Genomic DNA, 26,778 nt, shown 5'->3' with positions numbered 1-26,778 from the left:
CCTTGACCAGGTGCTGGCTGGTTGAAATTGAATGCAAAAGTAAGTCTTCTGTGAATAATAGAATATGTAGCTTCTAAGAGCTGTTTGATGTTTGGCTATGATGCCAACTACCACATCTTTTGCTCTTTTTTCTCCTTGTCTAGTGCTTCAAAATGTTCTGAAATTAACCAGAGTTACAATAAAATTCTTCAAAGCAACCCATGTGAAATCTGGAAGTTCAGCAAACCAGCAAACTTCTTTCTCCCCCCTCTGCCTTCCTTTCCCCTCCCCTTCCCTCCTAACCCCTTCCTTCCTTCTTTTCACTCTTCCTTCCTCCCTCCCTTCCTTCTTTCATTTACTTGGAGAGACACTTGGAAAGGTACTTAATGTTTGAAAGAGGCTATTTTCTCCTTCACTACTAGTTAAACGTTAAGCTATTTTGGGATTTACAAGGAATGTTCTGTTGCATTCTGAGAAGAGCTTCATGGAGAGGAAGAATTTGGACTTTGGCCTTCATCTTCAGTTATTCCATGATTTCCACCACCAGCCTCTAGCAGTAAGAATCTTTCAGAATAAGAAAAAAAAATCCTAAATTTTTTAAAATACTTATTTATTTGGCCATGTCAGGTCTTAGTTGCAGCACATGGGATCTTTGTTATGTTGCGCAGGATCTTTTGTTGTGGAGCACAGACTCTAGTTGTGGTGCGTGGGCTCTTGAGTGCATGGGCTTAGTTGCTTGAGGCATGTGAAATCTTAGTTCCCCAACCAGGGATCAAACCAGCATCCGCTGCATTGCAAGGCAAATCCCTAACCACTGGACCACCAGGGAAGTCCCCTAAAATTTTAAAAAATATATTTATTTATTTATTTATCGTTGGCTGCACTGGGTCTTCGGTGCTTTGCACAGGCTTTCTTAGTTGTGGTGAGCAGGGGCTGCAATGGCTTCTCTTGTTGCAGAGCACAGGCTTCAGGGCATGCGGGCTTCAGTAGTTTCAGCACATAGGCTCAGTAGTTGCGATTTGTGGTCCCTAGAGCTCGCGGGCTTTGGTAGTTGTGGCCCACGGGCTTAGTTGCTCCACTGCATTTGGAATCTTCCTGGACCAGGGATCAAACTCATGTCCCCTGCTTTGGCAGAAGGATTCTTATCCACTGGGCCATCAGCAAAGTTCCAGCCCTAAATTAAAAAAAAAAAAAAAAATACAGCGAACTTATTTTATCTCAAATTGCCAATCGATAGAAGACAATTCAAATAATTTGAGAATTTTTCCCCCTGTGTTTTAGTTTGTTGTTGTTCAGTCATCAAGTCATATCCAACTATTTATGGCCCCATGGACTGCAGCACGCCGGTCTCCCCTGTCCTTTACTGTCTCCAGGAGTTTGCTCAAACTCATGTCCATTGATTCAGTGATGCCATCCAACCATCTCATCCTCTGTCGTACCCTTCTGCTGCCCTCAATCTTTCCCAGCATCAGAGTCTTTTCCAATGAGTTGGCTCTTTGCATCAGGTGGCCAAAAAAGTATTGGATCTCAGCTTTAGCATCGGTCCTACCAATGAATATTTAACTTGAGAGAAATAACACAATAAACTGATAAATAGGATTTTTTTTAATTACCTGGTTTTTTTATAATGTGTGTTAGCCACTCAGTCATGCCCAACTCTTTGTGACCCTTGGACTGTAGCCCACCAGGCTTCTCTGTCCATGGAATTCTCCAGGAAGAATACCGGAGTGGGTAGCCATTCCCTTCTCCAGGGGATCTTCCTGACCCAGGGATTGAACCCAAGACTCCAGCATTACAAGCAGATCCTTTACCATCAGAGCCACCAAGATGGCCTTGTGAGCAAATCAAGTTTGCTATACTGTACCAGGGTGAGTACTTACATTTGTCCATGAATCAAGAACATACATTACTGTTAGTGTTACTAATGCTGAGTCGCTATAAAATCTTGAAGAACCTTTGGAATTATTGAAGAAAGAAGACTTCTTATTAATGTGTATGTGTGCACACATGCCGAGTTGTGTCCAACTCTTCGCAACCCCATGGACTGTAGCCTACCTGGCTCCTCTGTCCATTGAATTTTCCAGTCAAGAATACTGAAGTGGGTTGCCATTTCCTACTCCAGGGATCTTATTAATATAGTATTTAGTATATTTGATGACATTCTACTTTCTGCACAATCTTTTCTGATTAATCTGAACATTCATCTAACCATCATCCCCAATAATCTTTCATTCTTGGATAAAAGGGGGTTTCGTAGAGCTACTGAAGTTATCAGTAGAACCAGCTTCCTTTCTGCCTTTTGAGTGTGAAGGTAATGATATCAGACTCATATTTGTGAAGGAGAAAGTCTGTCCCAAATACATTTTCGCTTCATTTTCTACCCCTAAAATTATGTTGCGGTCTTTTCCTCGGTTAGTGCCTCTCAAAAGTGTGGGAGGCAGCTGAAGTCAGTATATAATCACTTCTTGCAGGGAGATTAATGGCTCTGGCCTTTCTTTATTCTCCCAGTCCTCATTTCTGTGTCACCTGCCTATCAGCACTCAGATCCCTAATAGGTGCTATTAGGCTAATATCTAAAGGTGAATTGAAAAGAAGTATCATTAAAAGATAAAGGACACGAAATATTAGGAAACTTCAGAGATCTCCATCTTTTAAGTTTTCTGTCTCTTTTCAGGTTTCTCTTTTGTTGTGTTGTTTACCTTCCCATTTCAGCGAGCCCCTGGAGCCATGGTGGCACTTCTTAGCATTTCAGAATCTGAGAATTGGCCAGCTTTTATTGTTATCATAGCTGTGAAGGTATTCAGTGACCCTAACTGTGCCTGTTTTTATTCCTTATTTTCCCTGCTGGCATCAGTCTTTTGACAATCCCTGCCTTTTGCATCCTAGATATGCAGGAAAGATGGCAAAATGAGTCCTTTTTTGATTTTTATCCTCTCCTGGAGAAAGATAAATGAAGCTATGTTTGTTCCAATGAATAGTAGAATTTGAAATCCCGCAAAGTCACCTAACTTATTAGATGAATATCACAGAGCTGCTTATTATGCACTATGGCTTAATGTAGATTATAGATGTGACCAAACAGTAATTAGCAGAGCTAGAGCTGTAATTAAACATTATTGTGCTGCTCTGTGATTTCTCCTTAGATTTCTGTTGCAAAGTAGAAGGAAATTGAACAGTAGTTCCAAATCCGAAGGCGCGTTTCCTCCCTTCTCATTCCCCCAAATCCCTTTTAACTAATCAAATAGTTAAGTCATCCTCACACAAACAGATACTGAGCTCTACTTAGTAACTTACTAATAACTTCGATTAGTAGTAGTTTGACATATTAATCAGCTCCTCGTGTATTAATTCTGTTATTCTTAGTGATCAGTTCAGCTAAGTTTTTTCTCTTCAGATATTTAGGGTTTAATTTAACAAGCTGCTTGAATACAACAGTGGTGTTTTGTGCTTACATCTTAGATGTTGTTTTCTGAATCTGTCAGTATAGAATTGGGAGCTTACCTTTGTCCAGAATGTCAGTAGCTTATCTTTTCCCTGGCCTCCCAGCAGTACTGAATAAATTAACAGGAAATGAAACCACTTCTAGAAAAGAGCTGTCCTTGATGGCAGAGAGTGTGTAGGTGACTAGCTGGGGACTTGCTTCCTTCTCTGATTTGGATTGCTGCCTCAGCAATGGGACAGGTTGGCAATAGGTCTTGCTCAAGCCAGGCAGTCAGAAAGTTCACAGGAGTGACCTAGAAGGTTTGGGCCAATTTCTTTGTTCAAGAAAGAGGACTTTGCAGGAATTTCTCTTGCTAGTAGAAGAAAGGTATAGAAAAGGCGACAGATTCTAAGCAAAGGAAATGCACATATTAACTAACTCTGAAGTTACTTCTATCTCAATTCTTCCCCAAGAGAAAGACCCAAGAAACAGAGGCGAGGCCAAGAGTAAAGATGATCTGAATACTCTCTAATTTCCCTTTCTGATAATTCTCATGGGTGAAATCTCTAGGAAACTTTCTTTTCAAAGAGTTAATGAACCACTGTCTAAAAGCATTCCTGAGAGGGCTTAATGATTAGACCCAGAATCTAGCACTACACAGGAATAGTAGGAAATCCAGTTTATTTTTTCTGTTGTTCTTACCTTCAGATCTGTGCTTAGAAATTTTAAAGAGTTTTTCAGGGATCTAACACATCCCAAGAAGTTTGTCAGATTGAATTATAAATGCCTCATTTTCAGGAGTACAAAAGACCAAAAATGCCTCTTGGCATTTATCATTATGCAGAAGATTCACTGGACAGGCTTCCACTTTCATTTAATGAAAAGGGTGGAGTTAGGAAAGTACATGGTGGATGTGTGTAACCACAAACAGATAAGGATAATGTTTTGGCAGCTATTCGGGGACGAGAATTAATCAGAACCAGTGTTTTAGCATTCTGTGGACTCTGATAGTGATAATCTGCAAATATCACTTGATTTCTAAGCCAAGAATTCAGAGCTACTTATAGAGAATGTATTCAACACCCAGACCTCGGCTGCCAGGGTAGTGTTTGAGGCCAGGAAGATGTTTGTGAGTGCATATTTGTGTTTAAAATGAGGGAGATGGATTATAGGTAGAGTGGTGGTCATGCAGTAAACTATTTCAGGACCAGAGTCCTGTCACAGAACTGTGCAGCAGCTTTGATAGTGGGTACATGGGTCCCTCACTCTGAATGTGGGCCTGTTGAAGGAGTATATTCAAGCTGGTCTTTCACAAGGGAAAGAGTGTCCCAATCCTTGACTCCTCTTTTTTAGGTCTTCTGATTGGTATCATACATAATCTTTAGGAAGATTGTCAGTGTGTACTGAGTGCCTTTGCATGTGCCAGACACTGTTTAGTTAGGATGTGGGCACTATTATCTCAGAGTTGGTACTTTGTCAACCTGATAAATGCTAGGGTTTAAAGAATTAAGGGATTGTTGCTCTTTGTTACAACTTCTAACTCTAAATGTGTTGCTTTCTTCTTGGAATCTAAGTAAAATTGCATTCTTGTGAGAGGGTCTAGTTTTGGTGGTAGAGATTGCTGGTTCTTTGGGGGTGGGGGGCTGTGCTGGGTCTTCGTTGTCACATGCAGGCTTTCTCTAGTTGCGGGGAGCAGGGGTTACTCTCTAGTTGTTGTGCACCAACTTCTCGTTGCGGTAGCTTCTCTTGTTGCAAAGCATGGGCTCTAGGGTGCCCAAGTTTCAGTAGTTGGGGCACACAGGCTTAGTTGCCCCACAGCATGTGGGATTTTCCATGACCAGGGATTGAACCCACGTTCCCTGCATTGGCAAGCAGACTCTTAACTGCCGGACCACCAGGGAAGTCCCAGACTGCTGGTTCTTGTGTTTGACTATTCTTATGTATGTGTGTGTATTCAGCTTCATGTGCAGACTGCTGTGGATTGGCTTCTGGGTAGTAGTAGTACCTCCTGTTTCTTCTCTGCACATTTGATGTTAGATTCACACTCTGAAATGTCATTGTCGTTAACCTATGGCTGCTATAATCGCTATGGGTTAGAAACCCCCATCAGCCCTCCTGTAACTTTTAAGTACATTTCCTTCTACCCAAAGACGAACTAAAGCTCCAGTCTTCCTGGAGTGGCATTCCTAGGATCTGGATATTTCTCCCTCTCTTTATCCCCATATGTGTTCTTCGATTTTATACCTGATTAATGTATTATTTGTTGAATGATGGGTTGCAGAGCAGCAGAGTGGCAGCAGTAGAACATGCCTTAGAAGCTGAGCCTTTTCTTTCTCATCAGTCTGTGTGCTCTCTTCTCTCACTGTTGAAGTCTGGCCCTGATTCTCTTTTAGTAGATTTTTAAAAGAGACAATTTTTTTAATACACTTTTAGCCAAGCACAGTTTATGAGGAGGGCCGTTAATAAGAAATAGAGCTTCTTCTATCCCAGGGTGCACCCATCTCAACCACTTAGATTTATAGTGGTATCATGAGCTAGAACATGAAAATAAGGACTAAAGTCTTATATTTAAAGCCCTCTGCTTTCTGGCAGGAAAGGAGGTAGGACTAGATTAAATACAGAGAAGATATTTCCTGTAAATGTTCTCTTTGCAACTCATCTACTGCTTTCTCTTCCCCACAGATGGAGTCCCCTGTCTCCACACCAGCAGTGCTGCCACTGCACCTTTTGGTGCCAGTGGTCAATAATGACATCTCATCCCCCTGTGAGCAGATCATGGTTCGTACCCGATCCGTTGGGGTCAACACATGTGATGTGGCTCTGGCCACAGAGCCTGAGTGTCTGGGCCCCTGCGAACCTGGGACAAGTGTCAACCTCGAGGGCATCGTGTGGCAGGAAACCGAAGACGGTAAGTACTACGTGTGGCTTTCCTGTACCTTCTCATCCTGCTTCTGTCAACAAGGACTATGGTTGTAAATAATTCCAAGTATTTATTAGGAGTCTCATATGACCATCGTTTGCTGGTGATACCTACCCAGAAGATTATAGCAAACTTCTCTGTAAAATTGCTTAGCTTCTAGAGACTGCCAGTTTTTTTTAATTATCTCCCCTTCATAGCCATTCAACAGTGTTGGCCCTGGTATTTAAGCAGTCATTTAATAGGTGCTGGCCATATAACTCAAACTGTATCTATACTGTTTCCCTCTCTATCATTTTATATGGGAGAATTTGAATATACATGAACTTTTGGGTCAGGCTTGAAGAGAAAAAGTAACAAAAGGGCAGCTGTGGGAGTCAAGGAAATGGAAAACAGTCAGTCTTAACTTGACTTAGTGTTGACTCATTGAATATGCAAGTCTTGCCTTTTTTAACACCTGGAGGCACAGCCAGCTCCTTCCTACTAGTTGCCTCATTGCCTAGCCACCCACACCACTTTATGCATCTGTCACTTAGTACAGATTGTATAGGCCTAGGCAACAGGGAACTGTTTACATGGGCTTGTTTTCAGGCATTCAGTAAACAGTTGGCTCACTGTAGGGTGCTGCTGCTTGTATGTTCCGCTTGCCCCTGACAACAGAATCTCTTCTGTTTTGAAAGTTTGTTAACCTGAAAAATTAGGGGTGCAAAGGGACTTAACCAGATATTTTAGATCCCCTTGGTACCATCTATGGCAATTTGATTTCGGTGTACATCCTTTTTATAAAGAATCCAAGTCCTTGTCAAAGAATGTGTGGTTAGAGAGGCTGGGCCTCAGAGTCCCATCAGGTCTTTGCATCAGTAACCAGGCTTTCAAAGCGTCACCACTCTGAGGAGTTTAGAAGCTCAGAGGAGCACAGCTAATTATCTCTGATTATCATAAGCTATCTTGTCAGTCTGCCCATGGAAATTCAGGCAATTCATTTTAATCATTCCAGTAAAAAAAAAAAAAATTCTGTTTCTCTGAATATTTTGTTGTGATTCAGTTTTCCATGCAGCAGACACTGATGTGATACAGGTTAAGAATTCTGTGTTCTTGGCTCTCTTGTTGTTAGCAATATAGTAAAGTTTCAGCTTTCAGAATAACATTGCTGATGAGGTTTTATTCTGTGTCTGAGACCATAATGCAAAAAGAAGAAGAAAATAATCCCATTGTGTTAGAAACTGTGAAGAGAGAGGTTGACCTAGAGGTTGACACTGTAAGTATGTATACAATATACAGTCTGGAAATCCCAAGTGGCTATCTCTGATTTTAAAAATGTCGTCTGCCTATGGCCACATGTCTGAACAGCCAGAGTCTATTGGGATTACAAACATATCCAGATCACAGCTCTGTGCCACCAAGCAAACTTCAGGGCCTGTTGCTTCAGTATGTTGAAGATCAAAACCATCAATTTCCTGCCAATTTACTGTATTGCACCCATCTTTATAGTAGTGATTTTCTCCAAGAGCAATATACTTTTCATGTATGTAAACCTGATAAAAACTGTGAGAATGAGGCTAATAACCTTTTCCCTCTCCTGAGAACAACGGTTACCTTTTTATCTGGGGATTCTTGTTCTCCCTCCCTACTAGGGGGATGTTAGCATAGGTTTTTTTTTTTTTAATTGTTTGTTATGAAAGAGTCTGTGGTTGTCACTGGCAGCCTATTAGCAAATTCCCCTGTTACACACTTTCAGTGTACCCTGTACTTTATTTCACAGCACTTACCACACTTTGTAATATTGTATATAATTACATTTTTCTATTTTTGAAAAATATTATTTATTTATTTGGCTGTGCCAGGTCTTGCAGCATGTGGGATCTAGTTCCCTGAGCAGGGATCGAACCCAGGTCCCTTGCATTGGTAGCACTGGAGTCTTAGCCACTGGACCACCAGGGAATTCGCAGCATTTTTCTACTAATGTATATTTCTTCCACTGTTGTAAAAGTTCTGTGAGCTCAGGGACTGTGTTTTGCTCACTATTATATCCCCAATACTTAATGCCAGGCCCTCACAAACATTTATTTGAATGAATGGATGCTTACACCATCTCATTGTCATTTCTGGATCTATGTTAGTATATATGTAATAGATACTATAAACTCAGATACTTTTCAGAATTCTATACCTTCTCTGAAACTCAGAATAAATATTATTTTCACCAAGTTTAAAATCATTCTGATTTATTTAAACCTGTAAGATGTCAGTTCTCTTACTTTTAATACTGTATTTTCCCCCACTTACCATATTGTGTTTCAGGGCTTATTCTTCTCTTCTTTTTCTTTCATCCCAAGGGAAAGAGAACTGTTCTGGAGTGATACACTCTACTCTTCTTTGCTTTCTGGCCATCCCAGAGGGCCTTCACCTGTACTGTCTGTTGGCAAAGGTCTGAATTGGGATCAGAGCTGGTTCACATTTTCATCTTTAGATAACAGAGATTTCCTGCAAAGATCATTCTTGGCAAATCTAGAAGACCTAGTATACTGAGTCCATTTTCAAATTAATAGTAAGAACTATATACATACACTTTAAAAAAAAAAAAGTCCTTCCTGCTGTGTAGGTTTCTTGTCTGCTACCCCAGTTTTTTTATACTTTCTGTCTCTTTGCCCAGCAAACTACTGTCTTCAAACTGAAAAGCCCTTCTGCCTTAGAGAGAAACTATAAATGCTTGGTCTCCAAGGGGAATGGAGGGTCCTGTGCTCTCTGTAGAACTGAGCCCCCTTGCAGAGAACAGGTGTAGGGGTCATGGCCTGAGTTCTTCCTGATTTCTTTGCTTACCTGTTCTGCAGCGTTGCTTCTTTCTTTCCTATTTCTCACTATAAACCTTACCTTGGAGGTATTTTGAAATTCCTGCAGATCTCATCTCTTTTTAGGCTGTTTGTAATTCAGCCGGCATCTACAAAGATCCTCCTTAACTAGGCTCAACTTTAGGACTATTAAGAAGATCCAAGTATAACCTGGACTGTCTGTCTTCCTTTGCTTTTTTGAGATGTATTCTTAGCATTTATGCAGAGGTCTGCTTCTCCCTGATTTCACCTTGTCCTACCTTACTTCAAATCGAAATAACAGGTCCCAAGTCTATTTCTGGTTTACAAATCTTACCTTAACCCACGGTCCTGGAAACAATGTATAAGAAACCTCAATGTATAAGACCATATACTTCTGTTTAGGCAAAATTGCTTACTGGCTTCTATGGTATTTTAAAGAAAGGCAGAGCTGACTTATTAGATAAGAATTCCAGAAAGTGCTACACATTCTCCTTTCTAGACTGCAGCCTAGGTCGAAGGCCATCACTAGTGATATATTTTACTTTGGCAAATGTGCTTTCGAGACAAATTTGTGATATACTGGAAAGAGCCTTGGAGTGAAAAATCAGAAGACCTCTATGTCTCTGCCACTATTGTTGTGACCTTGGACAATTTCCTTAACTTCTTTGGACCTTAGTTACTTCATATCTTAAGTATAGTTGAATTGGATGACCAACAAGGACATATCCAAGCTTGTAAGTTATTATAATCTATGGCTTTAAACCTTGAAATCAGCATGGATCCAATACTAGTTGACTATGGCATCTTGAAAATGAATGGTTTCATATGCCAATCATGAGAGTGAAGACTGAAAAATATTAATACCATTGATGAAATTTTATTATACACTTGTTTATATAGAACAGAAAATTAATCTGCTTATCTTGCCAGTCTCAAATTCAGGAAATCTCCACCTCCCATTTTTCAACCCCCGACCCTAGACTGACAAATGAAAGAATTCACAAAACTGAGCTGTTTTTGATGCAAGTTTATGCTGGCTGACATAAAATGAGCTTGCAGTGCTGCTTGGCAATCCCCTCATTTCTCTATTACATTTGCATTCCACAGTACTTACTTCACTCTCAAGATTTCATCAGTCCAATGCATTCTCTGCTTGTGCTCTTAAATAACTAAGATCAAAGCCACCCACCTAAGTCCTCCAACTTCCCTCCTCTTTATTAAAGTGTGTTTTTCTAATGCTATTACTTCCTTTTTCTCTTATTCCAAAGATTCGTTGACTTGACACCTTGAATTTTATCTACTTTTTTCTTCATCTTCATGCTTTCCTCTTCTGTTTAAGCTCTTTCCCACTTCAATACTTCCTTATAGTGAAAATATTTTCCTCATCGTTGCTACCCCTTTGAACTACTGACCTCTCCCCTTTTCTTCACTTCTTGCTATTGCTATTTTCAGTCTCTTTTTACCTGCCCAGTATCATCTAATGTCTTGCTGTCAGATTTCTTCTGCTACCATTTGACTGAAACATTTCTCATACCAGTGATCATCTGCTTTCCAAAGGTCTTCTCTCCGCTCTTCCTAGACTTTTAAAAGCTCTGCTATTTATTCATTCTCTGAACTCACCTCTCTTCCTTTTGTAATGTTGCACTTCCCCAGATTTCCATATGTTTCTTTCTAAATTGGTTATTCTCTTTATTTTGTGTCAGTCCCTCTTCCTCCTTGTATTCATTAGGACAGAAACTCCTGATGGGTTTTAGGATGCTGAAGTATCGGTCATTCTGTCCTAGTGTCCTCTAGGGTGGGACCTGTGGCAGCTGGTGCCCTAGTCCCTTTCCTCCAGACAAGCAGCTTCATCCAGAGTATGTTTTTTCATTTACTATGTGTGCCACAGTGGGGAAAGTTGAGGAAACATTGAGTTAAGAATGGAGTTTGGCTGCTAGAAACAGAAAATGTTGTAATGTACGAAAATTCTAAAGGTAGACAATCTGAGGCTGGTATGATGGCTTCAGTGTAATCAGTGTTCCAGGCTCCTTCAAGTTACTTACTTATTATGAAATTGCTAATGTAGCTCTAGCTATCACATGTACTCTTCAGGCTTGAAAATGAAGGAGAAAAGTAAAACAGCATCTGCGTCCCACCTAATTCGTTTCCCTTTGTCAAGCTTTTGAAAAAGTTTACAAACCCCTGGTTTTATGTATTACATCTAATACACTGAAAACCCCATCAGACCACTTAAATTTTTTTCCCTTTCAATGATCTTTTATACTTCAAAGAATTCAAGAAACTAGTTTATTATATTTACCCAGACACTTCACATTTCTGTTGTTCTTCCTCCATTCCTAATGTTCTGAGTCCCCTCTGTTGTTTGCATTCTGTCTGAATATTCTCCTTTATTAATTCTTTTAGAGCAGGTCCACTGCCTATTAATTCTCTGAGAATGCCTTTATTTCACTTTTATTCCTAAAATTTTTTTCTTATATAGAAATCTAGGTTTACCTTTCTTTTAGTACTTTAAAAGTGTTTTACTTCCTTTTGCCTATTATAGTTTCTGAGAAATACACCTGTAAGTGTATTTAAGTTGTTCCCCTGTAAGTAGTATGTTATTTTCCCCGGGTCGCTTTCAAAGCTTTTCTGTCATTTTCAGCATTTTGATCATGACATGTGATGTGTCTAACATGGACTTCTTTGAGCTTATCCTGTTTCGGGGTTCACTTAACTTCTTAAGTCTGTGAATTTCCTTTTGCCAAATTTTGGGATTCTGACCTTTACTTCTTCAGACATTTATTCTGTGCCATCCTCTTTATCTTCTCCTTCTAGGACTACAGTGACATGAATATATGCCACCCACAATTCCTATGTATCTTTTCTCCTTTATTAAATTATAAGATGGTTGAGACCAGAAACCACATTTTATGTATCATTTTATTTCTCCCAAGAACTAATTCAGTCTTTACACAAAAAGTAAAATAATCAGTAAATATTTGATTAATCAAATTGTGCTTGTACCCATGTGTTCTAGGCATGCAGGTAAAAATGGTAATTTTTTATTAGCCTCTCTTGGGCTCATTTGCTATGTATTGATCAGAAATAATGAGGGATTTTGTAAGGTATTGAATACTTTCTTTTTTTAAAAAAACAGTGACTTCCACCTTCAATCTTTTGAGATTGTAAAAGTCAGAGATAGAACCTTCAGACATTTTCAGAGGAAATGGTTTGAAGTTATTCTCTGAGGAACATGAGCATGGAGGAACCTCAGAAGCAGTCAGAAGGGGTGAGAGGTGTTGAGTGGGCAGGCCCCAGCTCCACCTCTGCTACCCAACCAGATGCAACCCAGAGCTGTTCTACTTTTGGATGATTTATATGTTAAACTCCTTTGTAAACTATATTTGAAGAGGATTCTGCTGTTAAAAAAAAAAAAGTTCTGATAAGCATCTATCTAGGTTCACCCTCCCATTCCATGTAGAAAACCTTCTTAAAACATCTCTGAAATTGGTCTGATCTTTAACAAAATATCAGAAAGACAGAAGTTGTAATACTTTAAGACCAATTTTTTTAAATGGGGTATATATTTTTTGTTTGTTTTTAAGATTTACTTAAAAATCTTAAGTAAGTGCAGCAAGTGGGGGTTGCTCTCTTTTGCAGTGTGCAGGCCTCTCATTGTGGTGCCTTCTGTTACTGTCAAGCACAGGCTCTAGGCCTGTGGGCTCAGTAGTTGGAGCATGAAGGCTCAGTTGCTCCAAGGCATGTGGGATCTTTCTAAACCAGGGATTGAACCCATGTCCCCTGTATTGCAAGGTGGATTTTAACCACTGGACCACCAGGGAAGCCTTAAGACCACAGTTCTGAAGTGGGAGTAAATACAAATCCCTGGTATGCCAGAGGGTATGAAAAGCTGTATGATAAGCTTGGCCTGTCTTCCAAAGCTGAATTCTAGCTTAATGATTTGGTGGGTAGGAGAAAGTTTTCAATTTTTGCAATTGGAAAAGGTTTTGTCATATATGTGCACAAACACGGAAAGGCTGTGCATCCCCCAGCTCCACATCGGGGTATATATTTTTAGTCCAATAGCTAGGAGTGTCTGCAGCTGTTTAAGTGAGTTGTTTCAAGGAATAATAGTGCTCTAAAGGCATAGTAGTACAGAACAAATACCTCTGAACTAGAGTCTGGAGAGTTGGATTCCAGAACAGATTATACAGTTAGCGAGCAATGTGATCGTGGATAAGTCTCTGAACTTCTCCTGGCCTGAGATTTCTAATTTATGGGGCCTTGGGCTAGATCTGTCCTGTCCAGTAAAACTTTTTGTGGAGGAAAGAGACTCTTCAAAATGATAGTCTAGTGACACATGATATTGAGCACCTGAAATGTGGCACACTGAATTGAGGAACTGAATTTTAATTTTTATTAAATTTAAATATTCTTTATAGCTAGTGGTTTACCATACTGAACATCATGGGGGCTAGGTGGTCTTTAAATTACAAATATTCTGAAAGTGTGTATGTGCTCTGAGATGGAAAGAAAGGTTATCTATGGAGAAGGATGAGGGCAGGTAAATAGGTGACATCTACAAGACCCAGGGTGACTTCTGTGTACTGTGGCCCCTGTTACCTAGCAGAAAAATTGGCCCTGCTTCAGACTCTGTGGTTGAACCTTGTACTTCAGTCTGTGGGCCAAAGTTTTCTCATTATCAGAGTAGTAGGCAGTGGTTTTGCTTAGCAGGAAGTTAGTTTGCCTGTGGTAGCTCCTCTGAGAACCTGCTTCAGCACTTCTTCATCCTCATCTGCTTACAGATCCCAGCTGTGGGTCTTTGTCGTTCTCACTAAAACAAAGAGGCTGTCCGTTAATCTTGCATGAAAATAATAACCTTTATAGTTACCCTTGGTTTATTCTCTGTTATTCTGATGTAAGAAAGTATGTATGTGAACTGTGAAATAATCTAATTTTAGATATTTGTACTGAAAAGTTGGGGCTTCCCTGGTAGCTCAGCTGGTAAAGAATCTGCCTGCAATGCAGGTTCAATTCCTGGGTCAGAAAGATCCCCTGGAGAAGGAAACGGCTGTCCACTCCAGTATTCTTGGGCTTCTCTGGTAGTCCAGATGGTAAAGAATTCGCCTGCAATGAGGGAGACCTGGGTTCGATCCCTGGGTTGGGAAGATGCCCTGGAGGAGGGCATGGCAACCCACTCCAGTATTCTTGCCTGGAGAATCCCCATGGAAAGAGGAGCCTGGTGGGCTACAGTCCATGGGTTCGCAAAGAGTTGGACACAACTGAGAGACTAAGCACAAGCACGCTGAAAAGTTAAGATGGGTCTCAGCTACTGATTTTTCTTTTTCCTTAGCTTAATTAATACTCTTTCACCTTCAGTCTTGCCTCAGGCAGCACTTATGTAGAGAGAGATGGTGCACAGTGACCAGGGTTTCTCCACTGCTTAGCCAGTTGCTTACGAGCCTGACTCCTGCAGAATCAGCTGTACCCATAGCACAGTCATAGAGAGTCTAGCAGCCATTGTCTGGCACCACAAATCTTCATAGCAACAGACCACCACATGGCAACAGCAGACATACAAAGGAAACATTAGGGAAATCAATACTTAACTTTCTCCCAACGCCTCCTGTACAGCAAAGCAACAGCCAGCACATTCTTCCCACCTAGCAGTTTACTCCTAGGGGATGCTTTAGGGCAGTTACATGTTTGAACACCCTGATGGATCGTGTTATCTGTCCACTGTCATATATTTAAATTCCAAAGCCCTAAGGAAAAATTTCAGTTACAGACTAGTTTTTGAGTAGCATTTTGCAAATTGCAAAATAAACTAATCTCCAAACAGAGAGATTCTTTCATGCACTATTACCTACCTCCTCCCTGCCCGCCAGCAAAGGACAGTCAGGCAACAAGGTGGCCAGGATTTGGGCTTGCCAGATAGGTAAGGGTTATTTCAAATGAGATTCTTTCGATATTTCAGTAACAAAAGCTTCTCAGATGGGCTCAAAAAAAGACCCATGTTGTTACTAGTGCTATCCTTTAACAAATAGGTTAGTTCCTGATACTTCTGTGTGAACCTCGGTAAGTGATACCTAGGCAGTAAATATAGTTCTGGTCTAAAGTGGGGGGCTGATCACTATCCCCAGCTGATTCAGCTTTGACGTATGATTCCAAGGGAGAAAAGACTCTATTAGAAACCTTCGCATTTTCTTGCCCTGTTGATGAAGTTATTTAACTGGTCTGGGATTTAGTTGGCTCATTTGTAAAATGAGGAGGTTGGACTGCATAGCTCTGTGGTCCTTTCTGTTCTGATATTTATGATTCTCTGATCATTTGTGTGGAACAGAAGAGGGATTGTCTTTGTTTGTTCATCATTGGTTATGGTGAGATCTGCTGGAAGATGTTGTCTTACCCTCCTGTTTCAGTGCTAACAGTGCTGCTCAAAACAGGTCCTGGCCCTGCCCTGATTGATAAAGCCGCTGTAACAATGATGGGCAGAAGCTGTTAACAAACTTGGCGGCTAGCCTTTTTCTCCCACAGCAGTAGTTTCAGACCAGTTTAGACAGAGCTTTGCTTGCAGGTCGCTGCTGCTGCCTCTTAATGACCCCAGTGAGATTCTCACATTCTTTCTCTCTCCCGCCCCACGCCCCCTCTCTGTCTCTTGACTACTCTGTGAAACGAGAGGCTGTTCTCTACCTCTTCTGCTACTTCATTATCCCATCTCCCTTAGGCTTTACAGAACAAAGAAATCATAGGGCATCAACTTTGTAATTTAGGCAGCTGGAGATAATTTCCCCAGGATAGGGTGGGTAGGTAGATGCTTCCCCCTGGCATGAGGCAGCCCTGCTAAATGGCCATGTGTTTTGTCTGCCAGGCTTGGGCTTTGTTAGGCCCATTTAGGCTCCTCTGTATTTGAGTGAAATTATAGTGGCAAGCCAGGCCCATGTACTTTTAGAGGGTTAGGGGTTAGGAAAAAAAGGAAAGTGTGTCATTTATAGGCGCTGCTACTTGCTAATTACATAAGGAATTTCTGTTTAAACCACTGTCCCTGTGCTTACTGCTGCCAGATCCTTTATTTCCCTCAGTTGCTGCCTTCATGGCCTTCTCCATAGCAACAAGGTCTATGACAAAAAGGCTATGGTGAGAAATTGAGCAGTTCCCCTCCCACAAGTTGTCCTCTATTTTCTCTTAAGGATGTCTCAAAAAAGCCTGAAAGACTGCTATCAAATAATTTTCTACCCCCACTGAACTCATAATCAAATGAAAGTTTTAACCCTGAGCTAATTCAGTGAACAACCTGCTTTCTCCTTATTTGACTCTGATTATTCCCATCTTTTGAAGATTTTCCCATTTCATTCAGTACACTTGGAACACAGTGCATCTTCCCATTTAGCAAACTCCCTTCTGCTTTTTAGCTTTTACTGTGCTCCTTTGAATTGTTGTATTTTTTAAATCTACCAAAATCAAGTATCAATATGGAGAAAGAAAGTGGGAACCCCACGCCCACCCTCACATGCTGCTGCTTTAGATTCCAGACTGGTCTGCCACACTGGCGGCTGGACAGACTGCCTAAAAGATAAAACTAGTCTGCATTTCAGCTGATCCTGGCACTGATCTACAGGAGTCACAAACCCAAAGTTTTTGTTTTTATGTTAATAGATCTTACTCAGCAGTAATATAAATATAAGTATTATACAGGTCCTTGAATTTTCAAGATTAGTGTTACCCATTTTGAACACAAATAGAATATGTACTTTCTTGTGTGTTTGTATATCCTTGTAGCTGTTCAACATTATCCCAGTGAAATTCATCATGTTGTTGCATGTAGTTGTACTTTGTTTATTCTCTCTTTCTTCTTCTTCTTTTTTTTTTTTACAGTATTTTGTGAATATAACACTACTTATTTACTCAATTGTTGATGGACATTGGGCTGTTTTCAGTTTGGAGCTATTGTGAAAAGTGTTGCTGTGAAAATTTTTGTACATGTCTTTTGGGGGAATATATGTACACATTTCTATTCTGTATATATTTAGGAGTGGAATTCCTAGGTCATAAGGTAAACATATGATCAATTTTAATAGATGTTGCCAGTTTCCCAAAGTGTCTAAACCAATTTATAACTCCTACTTCCAATTAGAATCCTGGTTGCTCTGTATCCTTGTCGAAACTTGACATTATGTCTTTTTCATTTTAGCCATTCTGGTTGGTGGGTAATGGTATCTCACTATAGTATTAATTTGCATCTCTATGATAAGTCATGAAATTATTAATCATATAGTTATTGGACATTTGGATATCCCATTTTATGAAGTACATGTTCAGATCTTTTACCTATTTTTGAATTGGGCTGTATGTTTTCTTCTTACTGATTTGTTAAGAGTTCTGTTTATAGTATGGTTAAGAGTCCTTTGTTAGATATATGTATCATAAATATCTTCTCCTGGTTCCTGCATTTTCTCTTAATGGTACCTTGTCATGAATGGAAGTTCTTTGTTTTTATAAAGGCTAGTTTTTTTGCTTTCGTTTTGTGGGGTTTTTTTTAATAGTTAGTGCTTTTGTGTCCTGTTTAAGAAAACTTTGCCTTTCCCAAAATAATGAAGATATTCTCCTTTTTTTTCCTGAAATGTTATTGTTTTTCTTTTGACCTTTAGATCTGTAATGTATCTGAATTTGATTTTTGCTTAGGGTGTGAATAAGGAGTCAAGATTCTATTTTTTTCATATGGATATCTAACTGACCTAGAACCTTACTGAAAAGACCATCCTTTCCCCCACTGGACTTCAGTGTCACATAAGTCATAAATCTACTGATATTTAAGTGGATTTAGTTCTAGGCTCTCTCTTCTGTTCCAGTCATCCATTTGTCTAGTCTGTGTCAGTGCTACACTGTCTTAATGACTATAACTTTATATGTCTTGCTAGCTAGTAGTGTAAATCCTCCAACTTTATGGTACTTCAGGATTGCCTTGGCTGTTCTTGGGCTTTGGCATTTCCATATAAATTTTAGGATCAGCTTGTGAACTTTTACTTGGGGGAGGTGGCGGGAAACCTGTTGAGATTTTGATTAGGACTGCATTGAATCTACAGATCAATTCAGGGGAAGATCTAAAGTTTTATCCTTTTATTTAAGCCTAGTATTACTCAGTTGGCAGGTGGTGCAAAATCAGAGAAAGTCAGTGATATCACTTGAGGAGATTGTTTAAAATACATGTTAGCTACCCTCCCCCCCCCAACCCCCATGCTCATATTCTGAATCATCAGGTTCAGGATGGAGCTTGGGCATATTTATTGTGAAACAGTTCCCCAAGATTTATGATTTGCTGCCATCACCACCGTTTTCCACCTACCTTGTTGGCGAACTACTGACCTAGACTATAATCTCCTTGGCTAGTGGCAGTAATTCACTGAAGCTAGTTAAAGTAAAATCTGACTTGTTTAATCAATACCACTCTGCTGTTGGTGGGCTGCCATAACAATGTACCAAAAGTTGGGTGACTTAAAATGACAAATTTATCATCTCATGGTTCTGGAGTCTAGAATCAGAAATCAAGGTGTTGGCAGAGGTATGCTCTCTCTGACAGTTCAAGGGGAGAGTCTTTCCTTGCTTCTTCTAGCATCTGGTGTTTGCCATCAATCCTTGGTGTCCCTTGGCTTATAGGTGCCATCACTCCAGGTACATGGCTTTCTTTTCTTTTTTCTTTTTGGCCACACCATGGCATGTGGGATCTTAGTTCCCAGACCAGGGATCGAACCCGCAGCCCCTGCAGTGGAAGCACTGGAATTGTGGAGTCTTAACCACTGGCCACCAGGAAGTCCCTCACGTGGCTTTCTTTTCCCTGTGTGCCTTCACATTTTCTTCTTTCTGAGTGCATCTGTCACTATGTCCAAATTTATCCTTTTTATTAGGACACCAGTCATATTGGATTAGAGCCCACTTAAATAACCTCACTGAAACTTGATTATCTCTGTCAGGACCCTGTTTCAAAATAAGGTCACAGTCTGAAGTAGTGGGAGTTCAGACTTCAGTAGTGTACCTTTTTGGGGGGTGGTGGGGATACAATTCAGCCCATAACAGGGGCCATCGAAAATTTCAGAATAATTATTGTCACAAGTTAGAGAAAGGAAGGAAATCTAGAACTGCATATACTAATGAGAGGCATTACTTCCCAAGCCAGTCTGGGCAGAAGAGCATCCACCCCCTGATCCCAACTGTTCCTCTCCTACATTACTTTTCCCCCCTTCCCCTCCTCGGCTCTGAGAGCCTCAATATGGTTCAGTTCTGCTCTGTTAACAAACCCTGAAAATGCCAAGTGGAGATTACCAGCAAGACAAAGAAGCTTCAGCAGTTACCTACCTCTCTCAACCTCTAGCTGAAGAGGGCTGAAAGGAAAAGTACCTCTTGTAGGCTATCCCCTAGCTATGTTCTTATCTTGATTTTTCCTACTAGGTCTTAAAAGCAGTAAAACTGTGGCCAAGTGTGATTCCATCTCAACCCCAGGCAAATATTTCCTCAAAACTGTCCCATTGAGATGATACCTTCCTTCTTAGACCCAGAGGTTTTCAGATAAAGACTTCAGATGGACAGCCGAAGGCGTGATGGCCTCTCTGAGCCACCTCTCACTATGGGTATACGGTGTGGTTGCCTTACCAAGAGGAAAGGGAGGGTGTGAGATTTAAGGGTGTGGTGAAGCAACCTCTGTTACACTTATATAGTTTCCATGGTGTGGGAACTTGTAGGTGGGAGGAGGAACTGTTAGATCTTTAGCTTTCCTCCTCAACCTCTTGGTCTCCATGGTCTGGGGGTGGAGTGGATTACATTGGGTGGATGTTCCACTTTGGCCATACATCTCTAACGTATGCTTGAATATAGTTTTCCTGCTTAGAGTTTTAGCAGCATCAGATCTACCTAACCTACTCCCCTAATTGGTACTTGCCTGATAATGGTTTCAGTTCAGTTCAGTTTTCAGTTCAGTCGCTCAGTCGTGTCTGACTCTTTGTGACCCCATGAACCGCAGCACACCAGGCCTCCCTGTCCATAACCAACTCCCGGAGTCCACCCAAACCCATGTCCATTGAGTCGGTGATGCCATCCAACCATCTCATCCTCTGTCGTCCCCTTCTCCTCCTGCCCTCAGTCTTTCCCAGCATCAGGATCTTTTCCAACGAGTCAGCTCTTCGCATCAGGTGGCCAAAGTATTGGAGTTTCAGCTTCAACATCAGTCCTACCAGTGAACACCCAGGACTGATCTCCTTTAGGATGGACTGGTTGGATCTCCTTGCAGACCAAGGGACTCTTCTCAACAGTCTTCTGTAACACCACAGTTCAAAAGCATCAATTCTTCGGCACTCAGCTTTCTTTATAGTCCAATTCTCACATCCATACATGACCACTGGAAAAACCATAGCCTTGACTAGATGGACCTTTGTTGACAAAGCAATGTCTCTGCTTTTTAATATGCTGTCTAGGTTGGTCATAACTTTCCTTCCAAGGAGTAAGCGTCTTTTGATTTCATGGCTGTAGTCACCATCTGCAGGGATTTTGGAGCCCAGAAAAATAAAGTCAGCCACTCTTTCCCCATCTATTTGCCATGAAGTGATGGGACCAGATGCCATGATCTTAGTTTTCTGAATGTTGAGCTTTAAGCCAACTTTTTCACTGTCCTCTTTCCCTTTCATCAAGAGGCTCTTTAGTTCTTCTTCACTTTCTGCCATAAGGGTGGTGTCATCTGCATATCTGAGGTTATTGATATTTCTCCTGGCAATCTTGATTCCAGCTTGTGTTTCTTCCAGCCCAGCGTTTCTCATGATGTACACTGCATATAAGTTAAATAAGCAGGGTGACAATATACAGCCTTCACGTACTCCTTTTCCTATTTGGAACCAGTCTGTTGTTCCATGTCCAGTTCTAACTGTTGCCTCCTGACCTGCATACAGGTTTCTCAAGAGACAGGTCAGGTGGTCTGGTATTCCCATCTCTTTCAGAATTTTCCACAGTTTATTGTGATCCACACAGTCAAAAGCTTTGGCATAGTCAATAAAGCAGAAATAGATGTTTTTCTGGAACTCTCTGGCTTTTTTGATGTTTCAGCTGGTCTCTATTATTTTACCTGAATTTCTGTGGAGAGAAAACACATAGTCATGTGAAAAGGGTTCCAGGCTGTTGGGTATTACCTTTGTACTTTCTTTGGCTCATTCTGCCCCAGAGGATCCCAGAAATAAGGGTTTAGGGTTTTTGTTTTCTGTCATTCCTAGAACATCTTTGCTGCCCATTAGAATGTGGAGGTGGGGACTTAAAAAGCCCTGATGCTCAGGTCTCACCTAGTTAAATGTAATCAGAATGACTGTAGGTGGGAGCCAGGTGTCAGTATTTTTTTAAAGCTCTCCAAGTGCATCCAATGTACAGCGAGTTGGGAACCACTGCTCCATAGGTTTCATCTGCAGAAGACTTTATCCCAAATTGCTCTATTGGATAACCTCACAGATTTCTACTTAGAATGTTAGTAAAGGGCTCCTGGAAAGTGTAGATTCTCTTTGAAAGTATTCAGGTATTCTCTTTAAAGGAATAATAACCACATTTCTGCATTTGGGTTTCTGGTTTTAAAAGATCCATACATGATTTGATCCTTCCCTACAGTCAAATCTATGACTTGAAGATGAATGAATTCCTAGGATAAGTGAGATAAAAACCTGGAAATGTTGCTGTTAAGCTGATTTTAGGTTCTGCCTGCATGAGGCTTGATAAGACATAGAATTTATAGATAGTAAAACATTCTTTCTAATAATTTTCACTGCAGTAGACAGATTTGGGACTAGAGTTTTCCTTGAAATATGGCACTCTTTACAAAAGTTCCTGATGTTACTACATAGCAAACCCATAAAAAAGTGGTTTTCAGATAATAACCAATTTACAGGGAAAAAAATCTTAGTTGGTAGATGAAACACAGATGGTCCTAATTTTCCCTGGTCTTTTCAGAATTTCTGAATGCTGCTCACTCTTGTGAATTTCTGATTATATTCACCCTTTCTCTGCATCTGTGATTTGAACTTTTGTCCTGGAAGAAACAGTGCTCAGAAATTTGCATAATCTCTTATCACTTGGCAAGATTAAATATTATTCAGTAATGTACCAGAGATAAGCTATGGGCAGTGAGCGATTCCTACATTCCCCTAGTTGAGGCTTCCATGGAGGTAGTAGCACCCGCAGTTTCAAACCAGCCTTCCTCACAAACATCCCCTTGTAACTCCCTCCTAGCTAGTTTCCTGTACTATACTGCTACTGGCCAACTGCAGCTATGCTTACAGATTTCCAGAAGTTGTGACTTACTGACTTTCTTATGATCTCTTTCTCTTACCTGTGTCGCTAGAGGGGACTAGAAAACCTGAAACTAGTGTTGACTGGGAGCTGAGATTTGTTACAGATGCATTTCCCTCCTAACATTAGTAGACAAACATGTCTGTCTTTCTCCTTTAGAAAGAACGTGGACTACACAGAGCCCATTAGTAGGCTCTTGATTATTTAGTGGTGGCTTTATATAGTGATTATTTACCATGGCCCAGATAGGAGGCTTGGGAAGGGTAAGGAGGACTTTTCCAGGAAAGCAAAGAGCACAGCTGAGAAGTATACTCAGCTTCTATAGGACAGGGCTAAGTGAAGTGAAGTGAAAGTTGCTCAGTCGTTTCCTACTCTTTGCGACCCCATGGACTATGCAGTCCTTGGAATTCTCCAGGCCAGAATACTGGAGCGGGTAGCCTTTCCCTTCTCCAGTCGATCTTCCCGACCCAGGAATTGAACCAGAGGTCTCCTGCATTGCAGGTGGATTCTTTACCATCTGAGCCATCAGGGAAGCCCAGACAGTACTAAATTGAACAACAATTTGGCACTAGTATAAAAAGTGTCAGCAACAACCATTAGTGTTTATTGCTAACCATTCCCATTAGGTTTATCCCTTTTTCTAAGGTGACAAGCTTTTTAAAGAAGAGACTAACAAAGAAACAGGTTTGTTTTGTTTTGTTTTAAATAACAGGACTGGTGTTTACACACCCAGGAGTAAATCTTTTTACCAGAGCTTCTCTTGAGATGTGAGTCTTGGGGATCAATTGTAAATTGCATAAAATGTATAAAATCATTTGATACCAAAGGGCTGTTGCCAAGTGTACTAATTTTTAAGTCCAAAGTGGACACTGTCCAAAGATCTGACATCTGTAGTTGGTGAGACAAATTGACGAGCCCTTGATCCAATCTAATCTTTTTTTTACAGGAAGTAATTCTTATGGTGATTTTCACAATATTCCCCAAAACATTTTAATGTTGATTTGAACTATTTTCATTTATTGAGGTATAGTTGATTTATGAAGTAGAGAAGCTTTTATATATATCTTTGGACCAAGAGCTCCTCTACCAGGTCATGTTCTAGTAAAAGGAGGAATCTGGATACTTAAAACATTGTCTTTGTTTTAAGCTGTGTTGTACTGTGCTTTGTATTCAGAATGAGAGAAAATAAATTATACTTCCTCCTACATTTTCTACCCCACTGTTAGCAACTACTTTTTCCCCCTGATGTTTTTTAAAATTACATTTTAAAAAATGATTTTACAAGTAAGCTTTGTTCCTTGGATATGACACCAGAAGCACAGGGCAAAAAAAGAAAAAATAGATAAATTGAATTTCATGAAATTACAACATTTTGCTCATCGAAAGACAGTATCAAGATAATGAGAAAGACAACTTACAAAATGAGAAAAATATTTGCAAATAATATACCTGATAATTAACATCCAGAATATATAAAGAACTCCTGCATCTCAACAACAGCAACAACCAAAAGAACAGAACAACCCGATTCAGAACTGAGTAAAAGGACTTCCCTGGCAGTGCAGTGATTAAGACTCTCTGCTCCCATTGCAAGGGTCATGGTTTCAATCCCTGGTCAGGGAAGATCCTACATGCTGCGTGGCATGGCCAAAAAACAAACAAACAACAAAAGCAACAACCAAAACTGAGCAAAGGACTTGAATAGATGTTTTGCCAAATGACCAATAAGCACTTGAAAAGATGTTCAGCGTCATTAATAAGAGAAATGCAAATCAAAGCCACAGTGATATACCACTTCATACCCCACTAGGATGACTGTACTTTTTAAATGGAAAATAAGTGTTGGAGAGGGTGTGGAGAAGTTGGAACTTTTGTGGACCACAGGTGAGAACATACAATGTTACCGCCATTGTGGAAAACAGTTTGGTGGTCCCTCAAAAAGGTAAACATAGAATTAACAAATGATCTAGGAATTCTGTTCCTAGGTAGGTATGCACCCAAAAGAATTGCAAACAGGTATTTAAACAAAACTTGTACACAGGCATATTCATAGCAGCCTTATTCACAATAGCCAAAAGATGAAAATAGTACAGTGTCCATCGGCAGATGAATGCATAAACAAAATGTGGTATATACTTACAGTGGAATAGCAGTAGAAAGGAATGAAATTCTGATACATGTTACAATGTGTATAAACCTTGAAAATATTTTGCCAAGTGAAATAAGCCAGACAGAAAAAAATAAATGTATAATTTCACTTAGATGAGGCATCTAGAATAGGCAAATTTATAGAAACCAAAGGAGAGAATAGAGTTACTAGAAGCTAGGGGGCAGAGGGAATACGAGTTACAGCGTTTCTGTTTCAGCTCATGAAAAAGTTTTGAAAATAATAGTGAAGATGGTTCCCTTCAAAAAGTAACAGCTTTTTATTGTTGGCAATTTGGGAATCAAAGAAAAAGGAGAAATGCTAAATTTCAAAGAAGAAAATCATAAATCACCCAGAGATAAAGCCACTATTATAATTATGTTATTCATATACTTTTTTTAACAAATTGGTGCCCATCTCTCTATATTTGTAGTCTTCTTTGTTTATAGAGGAAAATACCATGAACGTTTTCCTGTAACAGTAAATGGTCTGCTATAACATTTTACATAGCTACACATTATTCCATGTTAAGGATGTATCATGATTGATTTAGGTAAGTTGTTGTTCGTTTGTTGTTCAGTTGCTAAGACATGTCTGACTTTTTGTGACCCCCATGGGCTGCAGCACGCCAGGCTTCCATGTCCTTCACTGTCTCCCCAAATTTGCTCAAACTCATGTCCATTGAGTCAGTGATGCCATCCGACCATCTCATCCTCTGTCTTCCCCTTCTCCTCTTGCCCTCAGTCTTTCCCAGCGTCAGGGTCTTTTCTAAGGAGTCTGCTCTTGTGGCCAGACTATTGGAGCTTCAGCTTCAGCATCAGTCCTTCCAGTGAGTATTCAGGGTTGATTTCCTTTAGGATAGACTGGTTTGATCTCCTTGAAGTCCAAGAGATTCTCAGGAGTCTTCTCCAGCACCACAGTTCAAAAGCATCAATTCTTTGGTGCTCAGCCTTCTTTATGGTCCAACTCTCACATCCATACATGACTACTGGAAAAAACCAAAGCTTTGACTATACTGACCTTTGTCAGCAAAGTGATGTCTCTGCTTTTTAATATGCTGTCTAGGTTTGTCATAGCTTTACTTCCAGGGAGCAAGCATCTTTTAATTTCATGGCTGCAGTCACCATCTGCAGTGATTTTGGAGCCCAAGAAAATAAAATCTGTGACTGTTTCCATTGTTTCTCCATCTATTTGCCATGAAGTGATGGGACCAGATGCCATGATCTTACTTCTTTGAATGTTGAATTTTAAGCTAGCTCTTTCACTCTCCTGTTTCACTTTCATCAAGAGGCTCTTTAGTTCCTCTTCACTTGCTGCCATTAGAGTGGTATCATCTGCATATCTCTTGTTGTTCATATTTCTCCCAGCAATCTTGATTCCAGCTTGTGATTCATCCAGCCTAGCATTTCTCATGATGTATTCTGCATATAAGTTAAATAAACAGGGTGACAATATACAGCCGTAACGTATTCCTTTCCCAGTTTTGAACCAGTCCGTTGTTCCATGTCTGGTTCTAACTGTTGCTTCTTGACCTACATACAGGTCTCTCAGGAAACAGGTAAGGTGATCTGGTATTCCCATCTCTTTAAGAATTTTCCACAGTTTGTCGTGATCCACATAGTCAAAGGCTTTAGTGTAGTCAATGAAGCAGAAGTGGATTTTTTAATTCCCTTGCTTTTTCTGTAATCCAACGGATATTTGCAGTTGGATCAAACCCATGTCTCCTGTGTCTCCTGCATTGGCAGGTGGGTTCTTTACCACTAGCACTACCTAGGAAGCCCAAGACATGAGAATTTGCAGCTCTTTAAGAACTGAGCTTCATTTCTCGTGTCATCAATAAAATACTCATAGACAAAGGGAACACATTTCCCTTTGCAAAGGGTCCCTTTGCATGGCCCTCCCTATGCAAAGGTTCTGAATCCACAGATTCAACCAAGCATGAAACAAAAATCTTCAGGAAAAAAAAAATTCTGAAAAGCAAAACTTGAATTTGACACTCACTGGGAACTGCTAGCATTTTATTTACAATTGTTTACATCGCTTTACATTGTATTAAGTATTATAAGTACTCTAGTGATGATTTAATATATATGAAAGGATGTACATTGGTTATATGCAAATATTGTGCTGTTTTATATTAGGGACTTGAGCATTCTCAGATTTTAGTACTGGGCAGGGGGTGGGAGGTATTCTAGAATCAATCCCCTGCAGATACTGA

At 40.3% G+C, this 26,778-nt stretch overlaps 1 protein-coding gene across 8 annotated transcripts in view; it reads left to right on the top strand.

The window, feature by feature from the left end:
* Positions 1–26,778, top strand: part of ZNF609 (zinc finger protein 609) — a 190,727-nt gene that overhangs the window by 135,483 nt on the left and 28,466 nt on the right. For 6 of the 8 annotated variants that reach the window (XM_081507349.1, XM_081507347.1, XM_081507346.1 and 3 more), the window contains one exon: positions 6,083–6,308. In XM_081507349.1, the coding sequence (XP_081363475.1) occupies positions 6,083–6,308 (226 nt within the window). Of the gene's footprint in view, positions 1–1,659; positions 1,848–6,082; positions 6,309–26,778 lie in introns of all 8 variants that reach the window. The other 2 variants (XM_081507350.1, XM_081507348.1) reach the window with 2 other exon arrangements.

Source organism: Giraffa tippelskirchi, chromosome 7 (genome assembly GCF_054371585.1).
Source record: "Giraffa tippelskirchi isolate mGirTip1 chromosome 7, T2T-mGirTip1v1.2.pri, whole genome shotgun sequence".
Classification (NCBI taxonomy): Eukaryota; Metazoa; Chordata; class Mammalia; order Artiodactyla; family Giraffidae; genus Giraffa; species Giraffa tippelskirchi.
This window is presented reverse-complemented; position numbering and strand designations above follow the sequence as displayed.